The 14363-nt window shown below is 35.9% G+C and overlaps 1 protein-coding gene across 7 annotated transcripts in view; it reads left to right on the top strand.

The window, feature by feature from the left end:
* OSBPL1A (oxysterol binding protein like 1A) overlaps positions 1-14363 on the top strand; it is a 200196-nt gene that overhangs the window by 101182 nt on the left and 84651 nt on the right. For 6 of the 7 annotated variants that reach the window (XM_079108737.1, XM_079108736.1, XM_079108739.1 and 3 more), the window contains one exon: positions 13302-13464. The exons of the other annotated variant lie outside the window; for it this stretch is intronic. In XM_079108737.1, coding sequence (XP_078964863.1) covers positions 13302-13464 — 163 coding nt within the window. The remainder of the gene's footprint in view (positions 1-13301; positions 13465-14363) is intronic. 7 annotated transcript variants of the gene reach the window in all.

Genomic DNA, 14363 nt, shown 5'->3' with positions numbered 1-14363 from the left:
CACAAGTATATGATAGTTTTTATACTTGAGGATATATGAAAACTAGTAAAGTGAAACAGGTATTTCTCAAAATTAGAAAACAGTTACCCTGAGCATTAGAATTGAATGGGGAACTTAACATATTTTATGTTGAAAGTATTATTATTTGATCTTTAGCATAGTTAAAAGTACAAAGTTTCCAGAAACTTTGAAGTCAAGGAAAACTTTAATATTGACTCATGGAAAAATCTAACCATAAAATTCTAAAAGGAATCTTGGAGTTCATCTGATTTTCCTGTATTTGCAGAAATTCTACAACCTTTGCCAACCAGCCAGTCATTTTATGCTTTGCCAGCCAGACAGTCATTTCATGCTATATGTGAACACTTAAATTGATTGATATAAAGGTGTAAAGTCCAGTGGTTATAAGTGTGGGACCTGAGTCTTTTGAGACCTGGGTTTGAATACAGACTCTGTCACTTACTAGCTATGTAATCCTAGGAAGGTCATGTAGTCTTAATGAGCTGGAGTTTCCTCATGGGCAGTAATAACTGCCTCACAGGGCTGTGGGTGGGGAGGATTGTATGCAATAATATGTATTTAGCATAACATCCGGCAAAACAACATGGATGCTAGGTCCTGCTTCTATCACTATTATACAAGAATGATCTCATAGGGCCCCTGAGTTCACCATAAGAGAACTATAAGTATTTGAAGATTAAGCATTACATTAGTGCAAAAATTTGTCCACTGACTGCCACCCCCACCTTTTAAAGTTCATTGTTCTAGGTCTGTGATCTTCAGCATCATATACAAGTGTCTTTGCTTTCCTGTGACAATTTTTTTTTAGCTATTTGGAACAATGATTAAATTATTTTCCCTGAGCCAGGTACCTCCAAACTCCATCGTTGTTAACTACTGTGTCAAGCTTTCTAGATTGTTCCTTTTTTCTTCACTGATTCCTCTCGGGTTTTTCCTTAAAACTCATCCTCTAGAAAGGAGCTTAGTGTTCCACAGGGAGGTTGGGTGCACAGCATGGCGCTGCTCAGTTGGCTTTCCATCTGGCTTACTCCTTCCTGTCTGTCAACCGTGGATCAGTGACACCTTTGTAGGGTGCCTCTGGACTCCTGGGTGACATCCCTGTCTCCCAGGACTCCCTTTCCTGTTGCAGGTTTGTTTTCCTCTCTAGTGTTTCCCATCATTTAGCAAACTGAATATTCTAGTTCTCTTGTTCTCCTTCTCATCGTAGACTATAAGTTGGATGAGTATAGGGATTGATTGTTGCCTATTTTACTGCTGATTCACAGGGCCTGGAATGCCAGGCATGGTGTGGGTGGTTGATAGTATTTGTTGATTGAAGAGCACAGTAGAATGAGTGACTCTTCTTTGTTTGTTGCTTCTAAATTGTTTGAAAGGTGGATTTGTACCACTTCACAGTCATTGGTCAAATGTTACTTCTTTTGAAAAGATTGAAAAATGTGTCTACCTCAAGAAGGGAATATAAGAAGCCATGTTCATTGTTTTAGAATTTGGGAATTTTAAAATCATTTTGGTTGCTTAGTAAATTAGATTTTGTGTGTGTGTGGTGGGAGTACTGGGGATTGAACCGAGGCATGATCCATCACTGAGCTATACCCCCTGTCCTTTTTTCATTTTCATTTTTAAAAATTTCAAGACAAGGTCTTAGTTGCCCAGCCTGGCCTCTAACTTCAACTCCTCCTGCCTCAGCCTCTTGAGTAACTGGGATTACAGGTGTGCAACACCACTCTGGCTTAATATTTAATTTTATACAAACTTTTATTTGCTCATAAAATTTTTGTTGTATAAAAATATAGGTTATTAAAACAAGAATATTTGCTTTTTAAATTTATCTTAACAGAGCTTTGCAAATAGTGAGCTCATCTTTTAAAGTGTGGCCAGAGCCCCAAACCAGGTGCTTAATGTCTCCAATGTGCCCTGGAAATAGTTTCTGTATGTGCCATGACTGTCAAAACTTGAGAACTACTATTTTAAGATACTTTATTTTCTTCAGATAGAGTTTAACCTACGAAGTCGTGATTTCAGTGTGTTTGATTTCCACCCATAGTTTGAGAATCATGAAAATACCTTTTGAAACTGAATAAAACATCAACACTTTATTTAAGGAAGGTTACTTTCTGGGCTTAATTATATTCACTGTATACAGAAGGCTATTCTCAGAGACAGAGCTGAAGGCATTTAAAAAGTGGAGATGTGATCATGGTATAGCTGTACAGTGGAATGGTCCTTATGAGTGAAAAGAAGAAACTTGCGCTTTCAACAGCATTGATGAATCTGTGGGGGTGAGGGTGGGGGTTCCCTGCGTGAAAGAAACCTGACACAAGAGAGTACATCCATTTATTTCAAGTTCAAAAATAGACAAACCTGATCCAGGGTCATAGAAATCAGAGTGTGGTTGCCTGGGGTGGGGAGAATGGGAGAGCGCCTGAGGGAGCCCCTGAGGGTGGGGCAGGGGTGATAGAGATGTCCTGTATCGTGGTAGTGGTGCTGGTTATGTGGGGCATATAGTCATAGAAATCCATTGAACTTCACACTGAAAATGGATGTGTTATACATGATCTCAGTAAATTTCACTTTAAAAAATTTAGAGTTGCTATGGTGTTACTTCTATTATAAATAACTTTTTCTGGTTATTTTCATCGGCAGAACTATGAACAAACGAGCTCCTGAATAACTTCTGAAATCAAGATATGTGCAGATTATGTTTTAAGCTCCCCTGTCTTAAAAATGATTATTTATCTGTTTTGACACATATCTAAAAAAAAAAAAAAAAGATATGTTTCAAGGATATATAAAGCGTACAAATCTGTGGTGAGCGATTACATAAGGATAAGCTATTTTTAGGTAGGAGCTTTGCAGCCATGATCAGACAGGGGTGTGCTTAACAAATTCTCAGATTGGGTTCCCATGCTAGTTGTCTGAAAAAAGTCCTGTGTTCTGCACTATTGAAGAGTACCTTGTAAACACTGTTTTACCTTTGACACATTGTATATTTGATGCAAAACTCTGATGCAAACTTCAACTCCTAAATAGATGTGATTAAGAATAATTTGTTAATTATGAAATTATGAGAGGGATATGGAAGACATGTAGGCATTATTAGACAACTGTTTTCTATAAAGTATAGGGGAGATTATAAATATTAGAACCCAGGATCCACTAGCAAGACTCTGACGTGTTTAGTTTATTCATATTGATGTGCAAACACACAGAGTATACATTGTTGGTTAGTATCCTACATTGTCTTTTTATCAGAGTGAATGTGTTTGTCATCTAGTTTTTAAGAATATTTGGAAGACTTCATAAGAAATGTGTCGTTGGTTTAATTCCCACTGTCAGTTTATGAGCAATCTTGGCACTGTGCCCTTCCTATTGCTATTTGTTAGCATTTTTACAGCTTTATTAAAGAATAATTGATGTATTATAAAAGTGCACAGATTTAAAGTGTACTTTGATCAATTTTGACATATTACACTGGTAAAGCCATCATCGCTAGATAAGGAATACCTCCTATCTTTTTGTAATGCCTCCCATTCTGTCTGCTACCCCATCTGTGAGCAGCTGTTGATCAGCTTTCTATCACTAGTTAGTAGACATTTTCTAGAATTTTGTATAAATATTTCTTTTAGGGGAAGAGGCCTGGCTTCTTTGACTCAGTGAAATTATTTTGGGATTCATCCATATTATTGCATCCCTTCTGGTTGCTGAATAGTATTATTTTATGCCTGTACCACAATTCATCCATTCACCTGTTGATGGACATTAGTTCCAGTATTTGGCTATTACAAATAAATTATCAACATTCATATATAAGTATTTGGATATAATCTTTTATTTCTCTCAGATACATATCTAGGTGTTGAATGGTGCAGTTATATGATAAATGTGTTTGTGCTTTTTTGTTTTCTTAAAAGCTTATTTAAAAAATTGAGGCAGAATTCCCAAAATAAAATTAACTTTTCAGTATGCTGTTTACTGGCATTTAGTACATTCACAATGTAAAACTGTCACCTCTCTATACTTCTATAAAATATTTTCATCATCCCAAGAGAGAACTGTTAATCATTAAGCCATCATTCCTCATCCTTCCCCCTATCCCCAGTACCTGAAAATCACTCATATGCTTTCTGTTTCTTATAATTTGCCTATTTTAGAAATTTTATATGAGTGGAATTATTTAATACATGAGTTTTTGTGTCTTTCTGTCTCAGCATGATGTTTTTGAAGTTCATAGGCATTGTAGCATGTATCAATAATTTGTTCCTTTTATGGCTAAGTAGTATTCTTTTTTATGTGTATTATACATTTTGTTTATCCATTCATCCATTCATAGACACTTGGGTTTCTACTTTTTGGCTATTGTGACTAGTGCTGATATAAATATTTTTACAAGTATTTGAACATTTGTTTTCATTTCTTTTGGGTGTATACCTGGGAGGGCAATTTGTGGGTCACAGGGTAATTCTGTGTTTGGCATTTTGAAGGACCACTAAATTATTTTTCACTGTGGCTACATTTTACATTCCCATCAGCATAGACAAAAAGCTCCAAATTTCTCTACTTACTTGTGATCAGTTGTTTTACTTTTTTGTTTGTTTTTAATTGTAGCCACTCCAGGGGTGTGAAGTAGTATGTCTCTTTGTGGTTATAATTTCCATTCCCCTAATGACTAAAGATTGTTGAACATCTTTTCATGTGCTTGTTGACTATTTGTATATCATCTCAGAAAAATATCTATTCAGGTCCTTCATTTTTTAATTGGGTTGTTTGTCTTACTGAGTTAAAGGAGTTCTTGGTGTAATTGTGTATATATTCTAGATAATACACTCTTATCTGATATATGACTAAAAATATTTTCTCTCATTCTGTTGTCTTTCAACTCTGTTGATAGTGCTCTTTGGTACACCAAATTTTAAGTTTTTATTATTTGTGCTTTTGGTGTATTTTTGTTTAAAAAATTAACTCTCAATGATACATACTTGTGGGTTACCTTATGGTATTTCCATGTATGTACACTATGTGCAGTGATCACATCAGTGCAGTTGACACAGTCATCACTCCAGATATTCATCTGCTCTTAGTATTAGATTTAAAATCCTCTCTACTAGTTATTTTGAAAATCACCTAATTGTTGGATAACACAGTTATCCTATTTGCTACAGAACATGAAAAAAGATTTCCCCTATCCAAATGCTCCCCTTGGTATATGTTTTTTTAGCTACATTGGAATTTTTTCCAGGGGATCGAAACAGTGGTTTTAACAAATGTTTTGCTATATAGTCTAGTAACCCTGCCTGCCCTCACCCCCATTTGCCTGTTCAAGGAACCCCTGTCCACAAAGAAAGGAGATAAAATCTTCTACTTTTAGAAATGACTGATGATCATGTATTTCCATCAGTGTTTTTGGGCTGTTTGCTTATTGGCAGCACCATGGATTAGAATACTTGTGGGATGTGGTGATAAAAGATCTTGGTGACCTTTGGCAACTTTCTTAAACTTTTTACTCTCCTGTTTTTATACATATACACATATAGTTGTTATAAGGATTTAATGACCTAAAGTGTGTGAAAATGCTATGTATTCATACCTTTGCAATAGATGTAAAAATAGTTTCCTATATGTATAGAACTTTTTTTTAATACAATGCTCATGAAATTAAAGTCACTTTTTTTTTTAATTAGACAAACTCCTAATGAAATTAGGAATAATGAGATTTTTGGAGACTTTTTTTGCTGAAGGTTCTGCACTTAAATTATATCTCTCTTTGTAAATTTTGAAACACTTATTAAAACTAGTAAAAGAGATCTTATAAAGAAAAGCTATCTTATATTGTTTTATTCCTGCCTCTCCTCTTTCATGTTACTATCCACCTTAATATTTGTTCATTTAAAAATGATTTGCCTATACTTTGAGCACATTTCAGACACCATTCCAGGAACTAGGGATATAATCGTGAACAAATTTCTAATGGAGAGTTAAGAAGAAGATGTGATTTAAAAAAGACTTAAAAATTCCAGAATCGTTATTGAGTAGATTGATTTAGAATTTAATTATTTTTATATAGCCATACCTAATTTATTACATTACATTGAACTAAGTTTGCAGTGTGTTTAACATCTGCCATTATGTAGTGATTTAACATTCTGTTGTATTATTTACATAATTATACGTGAAAACATTTTGAAATCTTTAACACATTATACTATAATCTAGAATAATTTGAAAATTATATATTGAAGTGCATAGTGGTTTGGAAATCTAATCCTATAAGTGTTGCTTTGGGGTTGTAAAAGGCACATAATGAAGGAAATTTAAGCTGTTGTAGAGATTCCTAATGTGAGTATTACAAGCAGTGTCAAGTGGTTCAACTTTTCAATTGAAGAGCAAATTATTATGCAATCTTGTATAAAATCATTTTAAATGCCAGAGCCATGAACAGAACAGTGGAGCAAACTTGCGCAGAATCCCTGTTGTAGCATGTAGTGGGAGCAAATGCTGCTTTTCAGAAGCTTGTTTCTCTGTTTTTCAAAAGATGTATAAAACGAAACTAATTTTTTATGTTGTCATTTGTTATTATCGTAGTCTCCCATTGATTTTAAGACATTCTGACAAAAATAAGTATCAGATATTCTGGGTTTATATTGATTTTTTTTCCAGATGCCATTATCACCCTGTTTTTAACCCCCTTTAATATTACTTACCAAATATTTTTTCCTGCAAGTGTACCTTAGTGGACTCTGTCCTGGGCGTGGAGTTATCTTTAAATTTTTACTTGGTTTAAATGTCTGAAGACACATTTTGAAGGGAATTGAGTTAACAATTTATTAGCAGAAATTGCCATTTAATAAGCTCCACTGAGGTCATTTTCTTTCAGCATATTAGTAAATCATGTCTGTCTGTATCCTCATTCAAGTGCAGAGACACACAGAGGTAATTGAGAAAGGGATTTCTTTCTTGTCTTAACTGAGTTGAGAAAGATGGCATTGTCTGTAATAAAGGTGCACGTTTTTGATGGTGCTGGTTGCCAGTCACATTGGATGTAAGCAAAGGAAAACGCTTGAAAGTGTTTCCATGTGTTGGGTTGACCAGGTTAGTGTGAATAAGGCTTTGTGGGGCCGTGGGATCCATCTCATCTTTAATCTCAGGGCACACTCCTTTCATTTTGTTTACAATGTCAAAAGAGTAGAGATTTCTTAGGACCAATAGGTTGATGATGTCTGTGTCTGTTGCCTATTCTCCATATTCTTCAAATGCACTGAGATAACAGAAGCAATTAGAAGCAAGTTATACCTACCTACCTATCTGAATCTGTGTGCGTGTGTACACACACACACTGCCTTTTCTTCTGCACCTAGGTATGAACTGTCCAGGCCCTTAGCAAAGACCAACTATACACTTGTGCTTTATATAGCACATCCCCTTTTGCTACAACAGCAACATTCCAGCAGCTCTTTGATTCCCACATCATTAATTATTCTCTAGATAGAGGGGATTGAACCTTTCCATCAGTGTAAAAGCAGACTGGGTTATCTTCCATATTAAAACCTTACTGATTCCTCAAACTACTTCTAGCAACTACCCCAATTCTCTTTTTCTCTTCTGAACATAAAGAATGGTTGGAGTTACTGTCTCCTCTTTACTGACCCACTTGTCAAGTCTTGGCCTCCAACATCCTCTCAACACTCGGTGAAACTGCCCTTCTTGAGTTCATGATCAGTTAATCTCCATGTTACCAAATACTCTTCTCTTAGCTCTCATATTATTTGATCTGCCATCAGTGTTTGACATAGTTAATATTTTTTCCCTTCTTGAAGTACCTCTCTTGGGCTTCCAGGACACAACACACTTCCGGTTTTCCTCTTACTTCTTTGTACCCCTCCCCACCATGTGAGTGTTCTCCTTTGCTAGTTCTTTTCATTTCCCCTACTAGAGGTTAGTCCTTGAATTTCTTCTCATTTCTTTCTTCCTTAGTGATCATATCTAGTTTTATGACTTAAAACATAATCTATAGAACATATAACTACTTCTTCCTTAAGGACCCAGCTTGATATCTGGTTGCCCATGGACATCTGTTCTTGATGTCTGCTAGCTCCTTACATTTACCATATGTGAAACTGAATTCTTGGTTGTCCCTGTCCTCTTGCATCCTTTCCCATGTTAGGCAATTGTAATTCTATCCTGGTTGCTCAACCCCAAACCACAGAGTCATCCTCGATTCCTCTTTTTTCTTACATCACTGTCAGGCTCTCTTTTAGGCTCTCTTACAAAATCTGTCTGGAATCTGAAACTTCCTGACAATTCCATTGTTAACACCCATCTCTTACTCCAGTTATTACAATAGCATCTTAAGGGATCCTTTTATTCTACTCTTGACCTTCTCTATGGTCTCCAGCAGGAATATAAGGAAATTGATTATGTTTGAAAAAGTACTGATAGATAGCACAGAAGAGGGTTTTAGAGTGAGGTCAGTGAAAACTCCAAAACTGAAAATGTACAAAGGTGCTTTGTAAGTTTATGAAACAAAGCAAGTGTATACTATAATATCATGAGAATCTTCCATTCTTCATGCCTTAGACATGGGATCATAGCATAACATCCCTGGAACCTGGAGGTGAGTGTGTGATGTAGCCTGGATGTGGATTCATTGACTTATTGTGGACATTAACCATTTGCATCTCACATGGGCACTCTATCCTTTACTTAGTCTGCTTTTCTGTTGCTATAACTGAATGCCACAGACTTGGTAATTTATAAAGAATAAAGGTTTGTCTTGCTTATGGTTTAGAGGCTGGAAAACCTTAAGTGTGTGGTGCTGGTATCTTCTCAGCATGTAGAGAGCCTTCTTGCTGGATTATGGCACATTGGAGGACATCATGTGCTGTGAGACAGGGCAGGGGTGTTAGCTGGAGTTTATCTTCTCCGTTTAAAGTCATTAATGCCATCATGGGGACCTTACCCCCCCACCCCATGACATCAACTAATCCTAATTATCTCCCAGAGGCCCCACCTCCAAATATCATTAACATATGACTTTGGGGATTAAGCCTCCAATACATGAAATTTGCAGGACACATTTAAACCGAAGCCATCCTCCTCCACTTACACAGTGTGGTCATGTTTTTTTCTTTTGGATCAGGGATTGAACCCAGGGACCCTTAACCAGTGAGCCACATCCCCAGCGCTTTTTGTTTTATTCTTTTAAATTTTGAGATAGGGTCTTGCTAAGTAAGCTACTTAGAGCCTCACTGAGCTGCTGAGACTGGCTTTGAATTTGCCCCAGCCTCCCAAACTGTACCCAGCTCATGCTATTTATCAGCAATATAGCAAGGACAGGGAGTTACTTAAAGCTTATATTTGGAAAAAATTTTGAAGTGTGAATACTGTTAGGCCTATAACTACAGAAAGAAGTATCAGTGCTATTCCTTCATAGAGAGAAAACTAGGTGTCTTAAAACTCGGGATCTAGCATTTCAAGTTTCTGATATCTTCATTATTAAAGCTGTATGTGTAATAACAAAGAAGAAATGGCTCAGGCTGATCTTGCTGAACCCACCAGTGTGTGTCCAGTAGAAGGGGCTGTATCAGACTGACAATCAAGGCCAAGATTTCACCTAGCTCATAATTGGATAATTATACATCATGTTCTGTGAATACCAATGTGAGTTCACTTCTTAGTGGCATGTATTTGCCAAATGATTTGATTTTTATCTCTGCCTCTCTTAACTCCTGTGTAACAGGTTAAAAAAACAGCACTTGCTCGAATGAGAATGTAGATGAATTGTACATAAGCTGGCTACCACATGGCTTTTAAAAGTTGGATTCTTCCACTGGCATCCATTCCCTTTGGAAATACTGTGAATTTTACTTTCTAGCATAAAATGGGATAAAATGAAAGTAGTTTAAGGAAACAGACTACTTGGAAAGGCCTAAATTTGTATTAATCTTTCAGGGGTTATAGACACAGAGAGCTGTATATCCTCACTGTGAAGGATATGGTAGATCAGTCCTTCTATTGTTTTTCTAAAGAGATGTTTAAAATTTATGTTTACTTGATTATATGTTGATTTTTGTTTTCTTAGTTTAAAATGTCCTAATGTAGCCAGGTACAGTGGTGCATGTCTGTAATTCCAGTGGCTTAGAAGACTGAGGCAGGAAGATTGCAAGTTCAAAACCAGCCTCAGCAACTTGGTGAGGCCCTAAGCAACTTAGCCAAGACCCTGTCTCAAAATAAAAAATAGAAAGGGCTGTGGATGTGGCTTAGTGGTTAAGCACTCCTGGGTTCAATTCCCTGTACCCAATAAATAAATTAAATGTCCTAATGTGGTAATAAATACATGTTGGAATCCACTAGTTCTATGAAAGAAATTCTTTATTCATTTTATAATAACTGGAATAATTACTATGAATTGAGAAGTTTAAAAACCTAGTAACCATTATGCATGTGTTGCTACATAATGTGAATGCAGTGAGAGCTTTGCACTTGGCATCCTAATGCACAGAAGCTACTGTTTCTGTTACAATAATTTTTAAGCTAGCAAAGGAAAATTTGGAAACACAGTTCAAAGGTAAGGTGAATATTTTATGAAGTTGCACTCTGCAATATCTTTATTAGCAGTTCTATACTAATTTTTAAATGTAAAATTTCCCCTAGGTATTTCTGAAATGTTGAGATTATAGAAGAATTTGAAATTACTTTGTTCCAGTAATTACTCTGACTGAAAAGTGTTAATAGCTGTTAGGTATGCTACTAGATACTTCTCTAAAGCAATGGGAGTGTTCATTCATTACAAGTGCAGTTTCTGTGCTGTGTATAGTTACTTTCTCATGTACATCTTAAACAATGGGAGAGATTACCATTTTATGGGTAGTTTTATAGTAAGGTTTCTTCAGTTAGGCTTGAAACTAGTACTTGATCCTGTTAGGCTTGAAACTAGTAAGAGTACTCTCAGATCAATTGAAAGATAAAATCAAGGTCAGAAATAGGAGGTTAGAGCCTCTTCCTCCCCTGCTTCCCATCCTGTTCACTTCTCTTAAGAACAAGTGGGAACAGATGTAGATATGGTAGAAGTGAAGTGCTGCTTATTTTAGATGGATAAAGGACAAATTGCATTTTGAATGCGATTTTTTTTGAGGGAACTGGATATTTTTGGACCTTAATCAATTATTTGCCACTTTGATGAAATCTACATAAATATAGGTATTAAAATGTATGTATTTTATAACTAGAGGGGATAATTTAGTTGATCCTTATATTTAAAGGTACAGTGTCAGTAACACATTTGCATTTTGATATTTCAAAAGTGAAAAAGATAAGACTAAAGAGAGTGAGCAGAGATGGAAAACTTTGGATCTTCTCACAGTATTGCTTTTGGAATCTACAAATATAATAGTGCTGATAGATCTTTTCACTCAAAGGAAGACTCATTTTTGATGTTGTGCTCAAATCTAGATAAGTGAGTTGTTTAACTCATTAGAGGAAGAACTGCATTTTATTTTTTTAAGTTGCTCCAGCCATAGTACAAATATTTCTTCTTCTGGAGATACATAGGAATACATACAAATACATAGCATAGCTATAGTAGAAATATTGCCTCCTCTGGAGATATAGAGGAACATTTGTGAAGTATTTTTCAGTTTCCTAAAAATTTTAATTCTACATTTAATTTTTTTCAGTTCATGTCTCTGCTTATTATTGCTTACCATTTATCGCTATTTTTATTTCATTATCACGACTCTAATAATTATAATCTCAATGCTGTAATGATAAACACTAAGGTGCCTGAGGACTGGGACTATTTCCAAGAGGATAAAGATTTAACCCTACTTGTGCTGTGAATTGAGCATTCAGAAAAACTGCATTTTAAGTGCTATCCTGGACTCTTACAGTGGGGTACCTACTTTGTAGCTATTAAGATCTCAGGGCCACAAAGGGCTCTGGAGTGAGAACAGAGACTGAAATGCTTCATCCTTGTACGTGCTATTTTGTGGAGATTAGGTTACATAGATCTTAGAGGATTTTAGTCATCTGCAAAGGTCTTGAATCACATGCAAGAAATAGATGATCCTGCAAAAGATGAAAAATCAAGCCAGGATTCACATTGTCTGTTATTGTTTATTTTTTGAGTGTACTAAATTAAAGATGTAGAATTGAAACCAAAATATGGAATTGAAAAATTAAACTGGTTATAGTTATTGGACAACTTGTTTCCTTTTATTTGATAGACCTACTGTTCAGGATATCAGCTAGGGGATTATATCTTTTGATTTAATGTGGTACACATTTTAACATTTGAATGGCTCACATTATTTTGTTAAAAAGCTTGCTGAAAATGGTTTATTTTATGATCAATGTTGCGAAATGCTATTTTTAAAAAAATAGGTATGATTTCAGAATTGATTAACATGTTTCTTTTTTTTTTATTTTATTTTATTTTTTTTTTTTTATTTTATTGTAAACAAATGGGATACATGTTGCCTCTCTGTTTGTACATGGTGCAAAGGCATACCATTTGTGTAATCATAAATCCACATACAATAATGTTGTTTGATTCATTCTGTTATTTTTTCCCCTTCCCCCCACCCCTCCCACCCCTCTTTACCCTCTATACAGTACATTCTTCCTCCATACTTGCCCCCCTCCCTAACCCTAACTCTAACCCTAACACTAACACTTCCCTCCCCCCCATTATGTGTCATCCTCCACTTACTAGCGATGTCATTCGTCCCTTGTCTTTTTGAGATTGGCTTATCTCACTTAGCATGATATTCTCCAATTTCATCCATTTGCCTGCAAATGCCATAATTTTGTCATTCTTTATGGCTGAGTAATATTCCATTGTGTATATATACCACAGTTTCTTTATCCACTCGTCAATTGAAGGGCATCTAGGTTGGTTCCATAGTCTGGCTATTGTGAATTGAGCAGCTATGAACATTGATGCGGCTGTATCTCTGTAGTATGCTGATTTTAGATCCTTTGGGTATAGGCCAAGGAGTGGGATAGCTGGGTAACATGTTTCTTTATACTAGGATTCTGATTGAGCTAAATTTGTTTGGTAGTTCTTAATCTGTTTTCATTAGCTAAGCCGTTGTGAGAAAAAGCCCTATGGGAAGAACAAAATTAGCTTAGTAATTTTACTCATTCATCCATGAGTATATAACATGACTGTTTTCATTTCTCTTGTTTCAGTAGAACTGAATCAAAAGCAAATTATTTTCACATCCTTTGAATAAGTCTGTGTCTCCTGTCACTCTGAAGTCTTTTGTATATCTGTTTTCTTCTAGGTGAGGAATTTTAAATTGGAACAGGAGCAAGAAAAAAACAAAATTTTGTCAGAAGCACTGGAGACGCTAGCCACTGAACATCATGAATTAGAGCAGTCTCTGGTGGAAGGGTCCCCACCTCTCAGCATCCTTAGTGAGGACGAGTTCTATGATGCGCTGTCAGGTAACTGGAATCCTTCTGTCTCTATTGGGGGTGATTTATAGTCTACCATCTAAATGTTGTCTTAGAATGATGTTACCTGGAGTTTCCCAGAATAAACACATGGCTATATATCAGTGTAGTTCCCCAAACTGCTAAATTTTTTGTGTCATATAAGTAAGGAAGGCTGGGTATAAAATTTATCACTGAGTCTGCCTAGTGTATGCTATACTAGGATTGGAGTGCTGTTAAAATGGAACAAATTTGACTTATTCCTTTGTTCAGTGACCATTTATTTAATATCTCCTGGTGCCAGGTACTATCATATATTCTAAAAGAGATGAACAGTGTCTATTTTCAAAGAGGTCTTAGAGTGAAGGATACAGATGAGTAACATTTGCTTACAGTTCAGTATGCTTAATGCTGAAGTAGAGGTGAGACCAGGATACAGCTGGAGCAGGCAAAAGGAAATATTTCACTTTGCCTTGTAAATACAGGCTAAAGGACAGCATAGCCTACCTGCAATGAGTATGGACTCCAGAGTCTCTAGCACTGACCAGCTTGTCACCTGGGGCAAGTTTCATGACCTCTCTGGTTCTGAGTTTCTGTATACTTAAAATGAACCCATTTCAGTAGGTTATATGAGAATTAAATGAGTTCATATGTGTAAATAGTGCTTAGAATAGTGCCTGGTGGTACTGGTACTAAAATGTTGGAGAAATAGGTGGAGAGGAGAAGACAACTCAGAAGAGGAAGTACTGCCAAGGAATTTTGAACTTGTAGGAATTGACTTTAGAAGTTTTGAGACATATGTGGGTGGGGAGGAGAAGGGAACATAGAGGGAAATAATTGGAGATCAGTGAGATTGAGAAAAATTATTTTATGGAAGGATATTAAATTCTTGTATAACAAGTGGATATACA

The sequence above is a fragment of the Sciurus vulgaris genome, assembly GCF_902686455.1.
Source record: "Sciurus vulgaris genome assembly, chromosome: 13".
Taxonomy (NCBI): Eukaryota; Metazoa; Chordata; class Mammalia; order Rodentia; family Sciuridae; genus Sciurus; species Sciurus vulgaris.
This window is presented reverse-complemented; position numbering and strand designations above follow the sequence as displayed.